Source organism: Antechinus flavipes, chromosome 4, assembly GCF_016432865.1.
Source record: "Antechinus flavipes isolate AdamAnt ecotype Samford, QLD, Australia chromosome 4, AdamAnt_v2, whole genome shotgun sequence".
In the NCBI taxonomy this organism is placed as follows: Eukaryota; Metazoa; Chordata; class Mammalia; order Dasyuromorphia; family Dasyuridae; genus Antechinus; species Antechinus flavipes.
In genome coordinates this window covers 382,757,536-382,774,154 of record NC_067401.1, presented here as the reverse complement: position 1 = coordinate 382,774,154, position 16,619 = coordinate 382,757,536, and the positions used below count along the sequence as shown (strand labels likewise).

Genomic DNA, 16,619 nt, shown 5'->3' with positions numbered 1-16,619 from the left:
AACAATTTAGATTAAAATAAAGGATGCAGAATGGAATTTATATCTAATACAGATGAAAGAATTTCCTGGCTTGAGAATTACTTATGCTAATAGAAACACCTTTCCTATATTTTGTGTAGACTCTTCAGTGTACATATTGTTTTCCTTACTAGAACGTGAACCCCCTGGGGCTGGAATGTTTTAGATTTTACCTTTGGTAACCTCAGCACTAAGGTTTTTATTTAATGCTTGCTTGATGGATGGATTTATTACCCACCTCACCAGACTGTCATAAGGAAAATGCTTTATAACCTTATAGCACTAATCAGAAGTGAGTTATTATTATCCTATTGTTCTAGGGCAAAGATATTTCCCATTTCTACTTGAGGACTCTTCCTTTTCCTCTTGTCTCCCTTGGGCTTCCCCCACTTCTGGTGGTCCCTAAAAAAAAATCTCCCCAACATCTCCCCCTTCATTCTAGTACCCAGACATCTGATTTGTGACTCAAGACAGCTGAGTCCTGTATTGGTCAGGCCCAAAATGGAGCTCAGGAGCTCACTGGCCTGAGTGAAGACCCTGCCCTTCCCATCATGCATACATAAGGCATTCTTTCTATTGTCTAGCTGTAGGGAAGGGTGTTCTAGGGAGCCAGAGGCCTAGAGATGATTGGGGGAGGGAACCTGAGCATGACTCATCAGTCTGAAAGCATTGGAGCTGGGGGAAAAAACAACAACATGCATTTTCCTCTCTGAGAGCCCAGCTGGATGGTGAGGGATCCAGGATTGCTGGAGAGACATTCACAATAAGAAAGCAGTGGGAGATACTCCAAAGCCAAGTCCTAAGAGTTTACTAGTAGGAAAAAAACTACTCTGTACTTGGGTGATACCTGTATGCTAATCATACCTGAACTATTTCCCCATATCTTTTCTGACCTTTAATTTTACCATCTGGATAATGGATATTCTGCCATCTGGACCCAGGCTATCTCAACATGGTGGGAGGAGTTATGTGTGTACATGGATAGAAGTTGGGGATATATCACTCCATTTGTCCGCAGTCATCTTGTCATCTTATGGTCATTTACCGCTGATGTTCATTATCAATTTTTAAAAAATTTTCATTGTACATAGCAACAACAAGTTTGTGTGATGACCAATTATAATAGGCTTGGTTCTTCTCAGCAGTTCAGTGATCCAAGGCTATTCCAATTGGATGGAAAAACTTCTGCATTTCCCCCTCCCCCCAATTTTTTTTTTTTTTTGGATAAATGAAACTCTCTTCTGGGCACTGTATAGAAATAGTCCAGACAAAACTTATGCTTTCTAGAAACTTCTAGTCTAAAACAATTTAGATTAGAATTCAGAACACAGATCAGAATTTATAGTCTAACAGATGAAATACACAGACAGGATAACAAAAGCACTAATGATATTGAGTGAATGCTTTTCATATATCTCCCTTTCGGTCTGATGTACAGTTAGAGATAAGATAGACTTTCTCAAACAAAGCCTGTCACAGATGCTAGGGAAGAGATTACTGCCTTGCATGGGACTTTGGACCCATATTATCACTTACAATTTTAGCATTTTATGATTTTTTTTAAAAATCTGATTTTTATTGATATCTTTTGTTTCTACATTATATCCATTAACAAGTGTCTTTTCCTCACTTCAACTCACTCCCCCAATCAAGCCAACCCTTTTTAAATTAAAAAAATGAGAGAGAGAGAAGTTAAGGCAATTCAGCAAAACTCATCAACAGCTGACCAGATCTGATAGGATATACAGTATTCAATACTCATAAGCCCTCCATGTCTCTGCAAGGAAGGAGTAAGGTAACTTTTTTTCTAACTCTTCTCTGGGGTCAGGCTTGGTTATTGTAATTATATATTTAAGTTTTCTTGTCCTTTCTGTTTAATATTCTGTGAGACTTCCTGAACTCATTTTTCCCCCTAACATTAGAGAATTGGACTAAGCAATTTTTAAAGTTCTTTCCAGCTCTGACATTCTAGGAAGTGGGATTTTAGGACCCATTGAAATGATGAGACAGGAATCCCTTGGCAGGAAAGAGCTATCAAGGCAGAAAGTCTCAGTGTTGAAAGGGCTCTAGGAAACCATTTAGACCAACTTCTTGCCAAATACAGAAATGACCTCGAAAGCATCTCTGCCAGGTGGTCAGTCACTAATGAGATAATGGATGGTAAGTGCTTTGCAAAGTTTAAAGCTCTCTATAGAAACGTCCATTGTTATTCAAGATCTGCTTGAATACTTCAGTTCTCGGGGAACTCATTTTGTCTTTGCATAGTTCTGATCATTAAATAACTCCCTGGTCTTGAGCCAAATCTGTCTCCCTGGCACTTCCACAGATTGGCTCTACCTCTGCCCTCTGGAGGTGGGACACAAAGGAATACACTGATTTTCTTTGCTACTCACAGTTCTGTACATGTTAGAAGACTGTTATCATCCCTGTTCTGGCACTCATCTCTTCTGTAAAACAAACATCCCTAACTACATCCTCAGTGGTTCCCTTACTTTCCTAACCCCCCTCTAATTTACTATTTATTTATTTATTTATTTTACTATTTTTACTATTAAAAAAAAACTATGATCTTTTAAAAATTGTGACTTTCACTTTGACCACACATATGTGTAGTTAACTGGGCTGTGCTGAGAAGAAGAACAATGCCTTTAAAAGGTAGTTAGGATCTTTTATAAGCCTTCTTAAGTGGATCAGAAAGGAAACTCTGCTGTGCTTTTCTCTTCCACTCACAGTGAGTCTCGGCCAACTTCTTCTCCCCAACCTCCCACTCATTCGCTCTTTACCTTAAACCCTCAAAGGCCCTAATCTTTGTATATGATGTTCATAACTTAAAGCATATCTGCTCCTATCAATTAGTATCATGTTTTCCTTTTACTCTGTGAAATGATTATAAAGTAATAAGGTGAATTTTTTAAACATGAGAACCACAGTAAGGCAGAGAGACATGTTTGTAAAATTTTTACTACTGGCTATCCAAAAAAACCCAACAACCCCAAATCACATGTTCCACACTTTTATGTTTTGTCTTCATAAACAAAAGAATAAATCAAGCTCGGAATTGTAACGTTTGCCAGTTTCTGAGTTGTTAATGCCCACACCTAAAATTTAACAATCAGTTCTTGGAAGCCACTATGAGCTGGCTCCAACCCATCCCTGAAAGTCAGTTCACTTTAACCAATATTTATTAAATGCTTATTATGCCCTAGAAACTGCTAGATGTAGTGGATACAAAGGCAGAAATGAAATATTCCCTCATGTCAGGGAGCTGGCAGCCTACTTGGGGGAATGCAGCGCAGAGATGTAAATATAAAGTATACAATATCTAAAGTAATTTTTTTGAAAGCACTTGGAGTTAAGTGATTTGCCCAGAGTCACACAAGTGGCTGAAGCTTGATATGATGATTGATATAAACTCAGATTCTCCTGATTCCAAAGTCAGTGCCCTATGCCCTATGCCACCTTGCTGCCCTTGTGCCAAGTAACAAGAGGGAGACAGCACCAATGACTGGGTACTCGTGAGTGTGGGATGGGGCGAGAAAGGGGATATCAGGAAAGATTTTGTGCAGGAGGGGCCCCTTGAGACCTGCTTGGAGGGCATTTAGGGAGTCTATATAACAGAGATGAAGATAGGCTGCATTTCAGTAATGGCAGTACCCCTGGCCCTTTGGAGATGGAAATGAAATGTTATATGTAGAATAGTAGGCCAGTTTGAAACAGAAAATGCCTGAAATAAAATTCATGAAAAAAAGGAACATGTAAAATAAGGCTAGGAAAGTAAGTGGGAGCTAGATTATAGAGTGTTTCCATTCACCTTTAGATTTCTGTAATTTAAAAGAGGGTTGTTCCCTTCCAGCAATCAAACGCTCCCTCTGGGGAGTCATTGCTCAGAATGCCCGGGAGCTTCTCTTTAGGAGCTGTTTTAGAACTTCTTGACATCATATTTGCAGTGTCCTCCATAGTAGCAAAGGATTACCCTCATCATTTTGGGTTTTTCGAGCACCAAGACAGAGGGACAATGAAAATAACATCAGATTTGAGGTCGAGAACCTGGTTCTGCCATTTGCATGCTCTGCCAAATCAATCCTCCTCGGGCTCTAAAAATTTTCCTTTTAATAAAAGGAGGAAATTGTATTTAGAGGATTTCTTAAGGTCCCTTCAGCTCCTGATTGACTTAATCTAACAATAATCACCTGAGAGAGTCCAGAGCCCTTTCTCACTTTTCTCTCCCCAACCCTTGAGGATCTCTTACGTGTTTGTTCTTGAAGTTCCCAAACAAAACGGAGTCTTCCTCCTTTGCATATTGTAGTATTTAATCATTTTCAATTGGATCTGACTCTTTGTGACCCCACTTGGGGTTTTCTTGGGGAAGATGCTGGAGTGATTTGTCACTTTTTTCCTCTGGTTCATTTTACAGATGAGGAAACTGAGGCAGACAGGATTAAGTGATTTGCCCAAAGTCACTTAGCTAGTAAGTGTCTGAGGCCACACTTGAGGGAAGGGAGGTGAGTTTTTGTGCCTCCAGGCTATGTGTTCTATCCACTGCGCATCCACTGAATCACTCAGCTGTTCTCCTTTGCATATAGTGTAGGACAAAGTTCAGAGGATGATGTCAGGTGATCACTTCCCATTAGGGGATCCTACCTTGTAATTTAGAGAAAGGTGAAGATGAAAGTTCCTTCATCCTTGTAGGACTTCAGCCTCTTGGAGGAGTTTGAGGTCTTTCCCAGTGATTGGCAGGGAACAGCTCCTGTGGGCCAGGAGAGTGGAGCCTCCCTAGGTTGGCTGAGGACAGAGGGGTGTGATCATTGAGCAAAACAAACATGGTACTGACCCATAATCCCTTAAGCCAAGAGGATCCAGGAGGGGCCTGGTTGTCATGGCAACAATACCACGGCCAGTGGTAGGGATGAGAATATCCAGTCTGGAATTGGCCCCGACTGCAATATAAGTAAAAGCCCAGAGGGGATGTGAGGTGGAGTGTCTCCCCTTAGGAACCCATCTCAGTTTAGGGGAGGGCTCTGGAGAGATCAAGGACTATCTGAGCCAGGGTCATAGGCAGACTACAGGGCAGTTTTCCAGGGCTAGAGGGGAGAAGGAAACAGTCTGAGATGGAAACAGTAGTGAGAATAGTGGGGGAGGGAGGGGAGAAGTGAAGAAAGGAATCAAAGAAGGAAGAACCTTGGACAGGGACAGCAGGCAGTGTCTCCAAGGGGCTAGGGCAGTGTCCAAAGAGCTTGTCTGAACTTCCTTCTGTAAAGATTTTTAAGATCTGGAAGAGACTTTCGAGATTGTCTTATTCAAGCTCCTCATTTTAGAGACAAGGAAATAAGGCGAGACAGAGTGATTTGTCCAAGGTCACACAGCTAGCCGACAGCATCCCTGGGTTGGTTCTCCCGAGCTGTGTTCTCTCTCACTGAGATTTCCTAATTCAGCTCTGAAGTCTTCAGCTAAGAATGACACCTGTTCGTTTTTCTTTTTCTCCTTTCTTCCCACACCACCTTCTCTGGGCTCTTTATTTTTCTTGAACCCTTTTTCTCCCTGAACATTTATTTTCACTATTCTTGGACCTATAGCTATCACAGAGATGAAGGGGAGAATCAACCTCATTCTGGTTCACATTCTCCCATTGCATCCATCTCTTTGCTTCTGCTCTCCCTCAGTGTTGTGAGAGAAACACTGTTGCATCGGCTAAGACAGATCAGAAGATCTGTCTGCATCCTGTATTGGATCTAGAGAGCCCTAGCCTTTATGCTAGGGAAGACTTACTGAATTCAGGGCGAGCAGAGATGCAGTCTCTATCTTCAGGGAGCTACCAGTCTGGTGGGGAAGAGAGCATTTACACATAGAGGTCATGAGCAAAGAAACAAATGCCCTTTATTTAGACTAATAATAACAATAATAACAGCTGTCATAGGAGCTAACTATCAGTGACATCAGTGCCAAATGAAAACATCCCTGTGGGCCACATATTGACTTAGAAAATGACAAATTAACAGTATTTATGTGGTATTTTATCTATTTTGTTGAACATTTCTCAGTTACATTTGAAGTCTATTCTGCAACACTGGGGAGCTTTTCTGGACAATGAGTTTGACTGTGTAATGATCAGAGGGGTTAGTCTCAGAGTCACATCCAGGTTCAAGCTTTGTCTCTGCTACATACTGGCTTTGTGAGTAGCAAGAGGTAAGGTGACCTTACAGCCGCTCCGCGCTGTAACCACAGAGAAGCTGTGATCTGAAGCGAAAGAAATCCCAAGGTCTGGACCAAACAACAAATGTGTGTGTGTATATTTTATATGATGTGAGTGTATGTATATACATCAGACAATTCACATGCATGCAATGTACACGTGTGTATGTATTTATGTGTGTACATAAACACCTGATTATGTATTATGCACACACAAATTTGTGTATATGTATTTATAATATCAAGGTAGTTATGTAGCTCAGTGAATAGAGTGCCAGGCCTAAAGAGAAAAAAACCAAATCCAGCCTTAGACACTTACTAACTATAAGTTACTTCACCTAGTTTGCCTCAGTTTCCTTATCTGTAAAAGGAGCTGGAGAAGGAAATTACAAACTATCTCTGCCAAGGAAAGCCCAAATGGGGCCATGAAGAAACAAACCAACTGAATAACAAAATAATATGAATAGTCATAAATCCGTACACATAATTTGTGTATCTGTATAGGTAGCATCTGAAGCAGCTTTGTGGGCCACGTGGTTCCAGTGAGTGGGGATCTGAACTCAGATTTTCCTCTTCTGTGTTTCCAGAAGATCTGTGCTCTTTGCTCTGGATGTGTGCCTGAGGGGGCTTCTAAGGGCCGAGGGGGGCAGTTCTTTTATAGAAATGTATAGAAAAGGCAGGAGGGAGAGTGGGGATGGGGAGGTTTGACCCACCTGGCTCAGAGTTTCTCTGTGCCCACACAGGATCCGGCTGCCAGGGGCCCCAGCTGACCATGAACAAGATGAAGAATTTCAAGCGTCGCTTCTCTCTCTCTGTGCCCCGAACAGAGACCATCGAGGAGTCTCTGGCTGAATTTACTGAGCAGTTCAATCAACTTAACAGCCGGAGAAATGAAGGTGAGGGCAGTGGGGCTCAGTAATGCTGGGTTCTGGTTTTGAGAGTGTTCCTCTGGAGCATCCTGTCCGTAGAGGTGTAGAGGAGTATTGGCTCAGAGATTTAGAGCTAGCAGGGACCTTAAAAGTGCAGCCTTCTCACTTTACACATGAGGAAACTGAGGCACAGAAAGGCTTAATTAGTAAGTCTCTGAGTTATCCTGATCCCTCTCTAGCAAGTCCCTGTTACTTCAGTCCCAACCTCTTCATGTCATCTCCAGTCTTAAACTTCTCCCATCCTGCTCTTGGGGAAGGGGGACCTCTGCTCCGGAAGGGAGGAGGAGGAGGCCTGGGGCAAACTCACCTGCCCAGGTAGAACTGCTCCTTTTCCCCCTTAGACCTAGCCCAAGGGCACCTGCAACTTGGCCCCCTGGTAGGAGGAGACTTTCAGCCAGAGCCCAGTGCCATCTCCCCGGCAGAGGAAGTTGGGGACAGCCACAACCAGTCCTCCCCAGGTGTGCACTACCGGAAACACAACCAGCGCCGTTTCTCCATGGAGGTAAGAGACGGACTCCCTGCTTACATGCGAGGTAGGCTCTGAGCTCAGCAGGATCACAGAACGTGTGTGTGGAGACCCTCACCATAATGATCACAGTAAGAACTAGCATTCGCTGGACACTTTAAATTTGGCAGGATACTTTTTTTGAGCTTCACTACAAATCAGGAAGAGAGATGCTTTGTTATTAACCCCATTTTACAGGTGAGGAAACTGAGGCTGCCAAAAGTGAAATCATTTCTTCAGAGTCACAAGACTATTAAGTGTCTGGGTACAGATTTGAACTCGGGTCCTCCTGACTCCAGGCTTGGAGTTCTATCTCAAACTCCACTTTAATCAGCCCCAAGGAATACTTGAGTTCAAATCTGGTTCAAGCCCTAGCTGAGTGACTCTAGAAAAGTCATTTGACCCTCATCTGTAAAATGAGCTGCAGAAGGAAATGGCAAACCAGTATCTTTGCTATGAAAACTCCAGATGGAGTCATAAAGAATTAGACGTGACTAAACTGACTAGAACAACAAGAAGTTCCCATAGATATAACATTTGGGCGTGTTTTTATCTGTCTGTATTTACAAACCATAATCATTGATTATATTTTAAAGTTCACACAAATTTTCCATTTGAGTTTCACAACATCTTTGTGAAATAAATAATAAAGTACAATTATCCCCAATTTTTTTTTTTTTCATTTTCAACCTGCTGGTATAAAGAATCCCAGAGGAGGAAATACTCTCCGCTGATGCACATGAGCAACTCCTCGTACCTTACAGCTCTGGAGAGTTCCCGGAGACGCACAGAAATTATGGCTAGCCTAGACTTACCAAGTCATGCAGCAATTGTGTCAGAGAAGAGCCTCGAGCTCACTTCTTGGCTCCTCGCTATTCCAGCTTGCTTTTCACGTTCATTTTATAGGAATAGATGGGCTCCGATGGGTGGCGTTCTTTGCCCCAAGGTCACCCAGCTCCTCATTGCTCAGAGGCAGGGTTGCAGCCTGGCTCCTGGGAGGTTTGAGCTCCCTGTCCCGTGTCTCTGAGGATGCTGGAGGGAGACCTGGGGCTGCAGCCCTCGTGGAGCCCGGTTCTGTGGACTCTCACCCGAGACTTTTGTCCCCGAGCAGGATGTCAGCAAACGGCTCTCCCTGCCCATGGACATCCGCCTGCCGCCAGAGTTCTTGCAGAAGCTTCAGCTGGAGAGCCCGGAGCTGCCCAAGCCCCTCAGCAGAATGTCCCGCCGGGCATCCCTAGTGAGTCCCTCCGCAGAGGGTGAGGAGGGGCAGAACGGCCCGCGAAAGTGCCTGCTCTCGGCCTGCATTTTTCCCTGGGGGAGAAGCCAGGGGGTGCTGAATGGGTCCCCACTTTCTATCTTGATAGCAAATTCCCTGTCTGGGGAAATCTGGCCTCTGGCTCCATCTCCTGGTCAAAGCAAGACACCGGCATAGATAGTCATTAAAACAAACCTCAGGTTTGGAAACGCTATTTAAATGAAACCATTGAGAGCTGGCTTGTGTTGGAAAATGTTTAACAACAGGCTTTCAGGGAGGGAGGTGGGGGTAGCCAGAGACGGCGCATTATTAACATTTTCTCCATCATTTTCAGAGAGTCAACAAAACCATTACAGAATTTGCCATTTTCTAAGAATTTCCAATTTCACACAGAAAATGTAATAATGAGCTCTAGCTGGTTCACACTGACTCCAGCTACATGAGTCCAGCTTTCTCATTTCTCAGCGAAGAAAACCAAGACCTAATTCCTTTACATGAATTGACCAAACTCACATATCTAGTTAATAACTGATCAGGGACTAGAAGGAGTTCCTGTCTTTCCCCTATCCCCCACAATCTCCTTTAATATTGCACTCCAGGCTCATACCCCTAAATCCATTCAGCCCTGAGTCCATTGAATTGCCCAGCCTGGAAAGATGGAAGTGAATTAGAGACCCTCAGAGTTCTTTAGCATGGAATGCAGGAAGTTTGTATACGAACTTTGGGTTACTCCTTCCGCTCTATTTTCAGGGCAAATGGGTCCCTTCAGTGAGTTTTGAGGGAGGACCAGACTGGCTGACAGAACTTGGGAGTCGGGTTTCCTGGGGGGGAAGGGGGAGTATCTTCCCTGATTCAAAGCTGGGCTGGAAAAATTATGATAATGATGATTTAACAGTTATACCAGAGTTTATGATCTCTTTGTTAGAGATCTTTGTTAAATCTTTCCTTCCCTTTCATAGCATCATTAGTTTCCATATACAATAATAATGGTCATAATAACAGGTAGCATTTATGTAGCACTTTAATGTTTACAAAGCTATGTATATATAGGTGTATATGTGTGTGTGCATACATGTACATGTATAAATATACATATTATGTGTGTATACATGTACATAGACGTGTGTATGTGTATGTGTGTATATATATATATATATATGTAAAATCAAACAATCCTCATAATCCTGGGCAGTAGATGTACTGTAATCCCCATTTTATAGATGAGGAAACTGAGGTTGAGTGAGATTAAGTGACTTGAAGAACTTTTTGACTCTAAAGCCAGCACTCTATTCTACCATACAACTTGGGAGTGACTCATTCCCTTTTCTGTTGAAGAAATAGCGCTAGGGTAGAGATGTTAGTGAGGGAGTGGAATTTGTGGGAAGTCAGTGGGGTCACCATGGAGAAAGTTAATAATAGCCACTTAGTAGGGCATACCTACAGTATGACATCTCTCTCTCTCTCCCCTCTCCAGTCAGATATCGGCTTTGGGAAACTGGAAACTTATGTGAAACTGGACAAGTTAGGAGAGGTAAGAGACTGAGCTGGGCTTTTAGAGGAGCTGGGCATTTCTTCTTTTTTTGTCCTTATCTTATTTTTTAATGTATTTAATATTTTCCCTCAGTTACATTTAAAACAATTTTTTTACATTTGTTTCTAAGATTTTTGAGTTCTCAGCTCTCTCCCTTATCCCCACCTACAATTAAGAAACACATGTGAAGTTACATAAAACATTTCCATAAAAATCATGTTGTGAAAGAAAACAGATCTCCCACCATAATGAAAATAAAAACCCTTAAAGTTTATAAAAGATTTTTTTTAAAAAAGAAATAAAGAGAGGATAATTTAAACTACTCACACACAATCACTTTCTTCTCTGAGTATGGATAGGATTTTTCATCATAAATCCTTCAGAGTAGTCATAGATCATTGTACTGCTGAGAATAGCAAAGTCATTCACAGCTGGTCATCCCAGAACATTGCTATTACGTTGTGTACATTTCATTTTGTTTGAGTTCATGGAGGATTTTCGAGATTGTTTTTTTTTTTTTTTTCCCTGAGAGCATCCTGCTCGTTATTTCCCATAGAACAATTATCACAAACATATAACACACTTTACTGAGTCATTCCCCAGTTGATGGGCATTCCCTCAATTGAGCTGGGCATTCTTGGGAGATCTGAGGGGGACTTTCCAGGATAGAGAATTGATTAAGGCCCTTGTCCCTAAGAAGAGGCATCGCTCGTTAAGTGTTGAGTCATAAGTCCTCTGACAGATCTGAAGTATATAAGGTTCAGATCTAAGGTTTTTATTTTTTAATTCATTTTAAAATTTTTCATTTTTTATTGCCTTTGTTTAGAATTTGCATCCTTCTCCCAGGTAACCCTCCCCTACAGCAAGGGTTATTATGCATTTTGTTTTCTTGTCTTCTTTTTGCATTAGTTCATATACATTTTCCTATGCTCTCTATATTCATCATATTTATCATTTCTTATGAAATAATAATATTCCACCAAATTCATGTATTGTAATTTGTTTACCACTCCCCAGTCACAGGGGACTATTTTGCTTCCAGTTTTTTGTTATTACAGAAAGTACTATTATAAATATTTTGATGAATAGAGAATTTTTCTTTTTGTCTCTGCCCATCTTAGTCATCTCTTTGGGATAGGTGTGTGTATGTATATCTATATCTATATCTATCTATCTATATATATATGTGTATTTTGATTTAAAAGAAATAACTTGCCCCATTTGCCAATGCCCGACTTGGGGCCCATGGCCCATCTGGGGCCCCAAACCTTGTGTCCTATGGTGTTGTTCTCTATTGGCCTGGAGGTAAAGCACAAAAGGAAGGGGCTTTGAATCCTCAGCCATTGTCACACTCCAGGCTGTGAGCAGGAAGGGCAAGGACCTGAATTGTGCCCTGATTATTTCCAGGGCACCTATGCCACCGTCTTCAAAGGGCGAAGCAAACTCACTGAGAACCTGGTGGCACTGAAGGAGATCCGACTGGAGCATGAGGAGGGTGCCCCATGCACTGCCATCCGGGAGGGTATAAGCATCTGGGGCTGGCTGCCTCGCCTCCTCACCAGGGCCCCTCCTGAAACCCTTCACCCTGGGGCATGGAGCTTTGCCACCTTGTGACATGGGAGGGAAGTTTGTGGTGGTGGAAGAGTGACAGTTGGCATTGTGTCCCTGAGAGAAGATGGGAGTAATGGGGTGGGTGAGTGCTGAGGTTGAGTATGCATTCTCTAAGCCCAGGGAAAATCCCAAGGTGAGCAGGGTGGCAAGGGGCCTGGAAGACCCAAATGTGCCCATCTCCCTGCAGTGTCGCTGCTGAAAAATCTGAAACACGCCAACATTGTAACCCTGCACGACCTGATCCACACGGAACGATCCCTCACCCTTGTCTTTGAGTATCTGGTAAGACAGAGCTGGGTCTTGTAGAAGGGAAAAGGAGGAAGAAAGAAAGGGAGAGAGGAAGAAGGGAAGGAAAGAAAGGAGAAAGGGAGAGAGGATGGAAGAAAGGAAAGAAGAAAGAAAAGAGAGAAGGGGAGAGAAGGGATCAAAGAAAAAAAGAGAAGAAGGGAAGAAAAGTAGAGAAGAAAGAAAGAAGGGAGGGAGGAGGAAAGAAAGGAAGGAAAGAAAGAAATTGTGTCCCTTCATAGAGCTCTACTTCTATCTCTCTTTCCTCTGGGTGACCTTGGCTGGGAGAACCATTAATCTTTAGCTCTGCAGGAATTCACCTCCTTCAGACTATAGAATGATGAGATGGGATTGGAGATGAGACAGGGTCAGGACCTAGTATTTCAGCCCTCTCCCCATCTCTGCCTGGCCAAGGCCTCCTGACCTGGAGCTTGGGGTGCCAGGGTCCTTCTGACTATTGTGGAGTGGGTACAAGCCAGATGCTGTGTTCTAGGACAGCGACTTGAAGCACTACTTGGACCACTGCGGGAACCTCATGAGCATGCACAATGTCAAGGTGAGGACCCCCTCCCCCCAACCTCAAGCCCAGACCTCAAGGAAAGGGAGGAAGAAGCCCCTGCAGCAGCTGCCTCCAATCATCTCACACAAGTCACAAGCTGCACAAAGCCTGATTTTTTAACTTTAAAAACTTCATCTATTTTATTTTAATTTAGATACCCAAACATGCCTTCTGTGAAGTACATTCTCTGCAAATAGCTAAGCAATAGAGTGACTGCACCCAATTGAATTTGTCATTTTCCACTTTTGTTATTTCTCCTCCATTAATAATTCCATTAATTTTTTTCTTTTTTTAAAAGCTTTTTATTTTCAAAACATATACAGACAATTTTCAGCATTTACCCTTGCAAAACCTTGTGTTCTAAATTTTTTTCTCCTTCCCTTCCCTCCATCCCCTCCCCAGACGGTGAGTAATCCAATATATGATAAACATGTGCAATTCTTCTATACATATTTCCACACATTAATTTTCTTCTTTAAACATTCTTTGTTGACTTTTGTTTATAAATCCTTTCTAGATATGTCCACTTACCCTTGTTCCATATTAAGTTAACTTCGTAACAAGGAAAGACAATTAAGCACAATCACTGTCATTCATTTTTGCTTGACGGTATATGTAGCATTCTGCACTCATGGATCTTCACCTTTAAGATTGGCCATCACAGTTACTCAGCCTTTGATTTTATTTCCAATATTGCAATCTATTGATGAGCTATCCTGGTTCCCTGGTCTTTGGTTCATTCAGATCTTTTAAAAATGACTAATACAATATGCCAGAGCTTATAAATCCAAATGAGCCGGAGAAGCACTACTCATATTCCAGTTTTGTTACTGTTGGTTCGGTTGTTTAAGGAACAATCCTTAGAGTTGCTGATGAACTCCAGAATAATAGTTGTTGTGGAATCATTTCAGTCTGAGACCCCATTTGGAGTTTTCTCAGCTAAGATTCTAGAGGGGTTTCCCATTTCCTTCTCCAGCTCATTTTACAGAGAAGGAAACTGAGGCATTCAGAGTTAAGTGACTTGCCCAGGGTCACACTGAACTCAGGAAGATGAATTTTCCTAACTCCAGGTTCAGCATTCTGTCCTTGTTCCACCTGGCCGTCCTACTAATAATAGTCACTAACATTTATTTGCAAACATTCAAGGTCTTCGGAGCCTGCTTTTTCCCCTCTCATCCTCACACCAACCCTAAACAGAGGAAATTAGCGATTAGGATGCTATCACGCATGAGAAACTGAACGCCAGCAGAACCCCACAGCTAACGGGTCAGAAATAAGGTTTGACCCTGGTGGTCTCCCCCTCGAGCTCTTTTCTCATTTTCCAGGACAGAAAAGAACGGTCCATTGCTTTGTAGTCATGGCTCATTTTGGACACCCAGGGAGATTACTTACCTTATTCACAACACCACTGAAGCTCTCTCTCAGTATCTTTAACAGTAAGATAGAATAATAATTCTATTATTATGAGAATCATAATGAAATAACTTCCCTGGTTATTATGAGAATCAAATGAGATAATACTCATAAAGCATGTGATATACTCCCTAACACATAGCAGATGCTATGCACATGCCTATTATTATCGGTCTTAATTTTACTCTATTACTATTATTAATAATGTTAACATTTTTACTATTACTATTAATTACATTACTATTTACTTAATGGTAATAATTAATTAATAGTAATAAATAATTGTCATTAATAATTACTATTGATAGTAATAATCAACAGTGACAATTAATTAATTAATAGTAATTAATTAATATTACTGTATCTCCCAACTTAGTGCTGCATGATCTTTTATCTTTTGAGAGAAACTCTCCTACAGAATAGAAAGATTTGCCACTGCTAAATATATTCCCAGAGATAGAAATAGAAAATATATTCCAAAGATAGAGATAAAAAATAGAATAGAAATAGAAAAAACAATATATTCAAAAGCATTTGCTGACAAGGAGTCCCGAGGATTTTCCAAAGCCATGGCTGCAAAAGCTGTGTCTTTGAAATAAATTCGCAGCCTCCCGAGGGGCTCGCAGGGAAGAGCCGCTCCCTTGGAGGGGGGAGGGAAAGGGGATGTTGTGTGTTTGTTGGGGGGGGGGGGGTGTGTGTGTGTTTCAGCAGCCAGTCTCTTTCACATTAAAGCAGTCAATCTCGCCTTGTACATTTCAATCCTCCCTCTTCCCCCCTCCCTCCCCTGCACACGTCTTCCCCCTGCTGGTGGAGAAGCCGCGTGGCTGAGTGTTGTATTTGCTGTCGGGAAAACTTGGGTTCTGATTGCTCAGTGTCCGTGCGAGCCCCTCTGGGAACAAGTTCTCCAACTCTTTTTGCTCTGATTCCTCTTCTACAAAACAAAGACAATAATGTCTGGAATACCCATTATACAGGGTTCTCGTCAGGCTCTAAGGATAAGAATCATAATGGATAACACTTTTTTATTGTAATAAGTTTATTTTTAAATTTTTTTTGCTGAGGAAATTGGGGTAAGTGACTTGCCCAGGGTCCCACAGCCAGGATTGTTAAGTGTCTGAGGTTGGATCAGTAAATTTATTTTTAACACACATTGCTTTATATGAATCAGGTTGGAGAAAAGTCAGAGCAAAAGGGAAAAACCATGGGAGGGATAAAAAAAAAAAAAAAAAAAAAAAAAAAAAAAAAAAAAAAAAGAAGTGAGCACAGCATGTGTTGATTCCCATTCAGTCTCCTTAGTTCTCTCTCTGGACGCAAATGGCGGTTTTTGCCCAAAGTGTTTTGGGACTGCTTGGGATCACTGAACCGCTGAGAAGTACCAAGCCTTTCATAGCTGATCATCGCACGTTCTTGCCGTTATTGTGTACAGTGTATCCCTGGTTCTGCTTGTTTCTCTCAGCATCAGTTCGTGTAAAGCTTGCTCATCATTTTTCATAAAACAATAATGATCCTTTACCTTTCTGTACCACAGCTTGTCCAACCATTCCCCAATCCATGGGCATCCACTCTTTTTCCAATTCTTTGTCACCACAAAAAGAGCTGCTACAAACATTTTCACATCTGTGGGTCCTTTTCTCTCCTTTATAATTTCCTTGCGATACAGACCCAGTAATGGCACTGCTGGGTATACATAATTTGATAGCCCTTTGAGCATAATTCCAAGTTTCTCTCCAGAATGGTTGGGTCCTTTTACAACTCCACCAACAATGTATCAGTGTCCCAGTTTTCCCACATCCCCTCCAACATTTATCATTATCTTTTCCTGTCATCTTAGCATAATGGCTAATAATAGTTCCCCACTGGTGGATACATAGTATCCACTGATACATAGTAAGAACTTAACTTCTCATTGTCCAATCCCTGCCTCCCATTTCCTATGCTATCTCATTTGATCCTCACAAGGAATCTGGGAGCTAGATGCTATTATTATCCCTATTTCATAGACTAGGAAACTGAGGCTGGTCAGTGAAGTGACTTGTCCAGAGTCACACAGTTAGTGCCTGAGGCAGGATTAAAACTCAGTTATTTCTTACTCTAGACTCCAACACTCAGTCTATCCAGTTTCCCTTAGTGCCTCAAATCAGATTGTGTATAAATAGTGCCTTTCAAACCTTAAGTCTCTCTTAAATGTCAGAAGGAGGAGGGGGAGGTCTTTCCGGGAACTCTCCTCACCTGGGATCATTCTGCTGTAGCTCCCAAAGACGACCTCCCTTCCTGTTCTTGACCACTGCAGAGAGCCCCCCAGGGCCAGAGGGGGACCCCAGACA

At 42.0% G+C, this 16,619-nt stretch overlaps 1 protein-coding gene across 1 annotated transcript in view; it reads left to right on the top strand.

Moving 5' to 3' along the window:
- Nucleotides 1-16,619, top strand: part of CDK18 (cyclin dependent kinase 18) — a 53,855-nt gene that overhangs the window by 25,305 nt on the left and 11,931 nt on the right. The window contains exons 2-8 of the mRNA XM_051998531.1: nucleotides 6,951-7,103; nucleotides 7,478-7,638; nucleotides 8,753-8,878; nucleotides 10,371-10,427; nucleotides 11,835-11,949; nucleotides 12,226-12,320; nucleotides 12,817-12,879. Coding sequence (XP_051854491.1) covers nucleotides 6,980-7,103; nucleotides 7,478-7,638; nucleotides 8,753-8,878; nucleotides 10,371-10,427; nucleotides 11,835-11,949; nucleotides 12,226-12,320; nucleotides 12,817-12,879 — 741 coding nt within the window. The 5' untranslated portion in view covers nucleotides 6,951-6,979. The remainder of the gene's footprint in view (nucleotides 1-6,950; nucleotides 7,104-7,477; nucleotides 7,639-8,752; nucleotides 8,879-10,370; nucleotides 10,428-11,834; nucleotides 11,950-12,225; nucleotides 12,321-12,816; nucleotides 12,880-16,619) is intronic.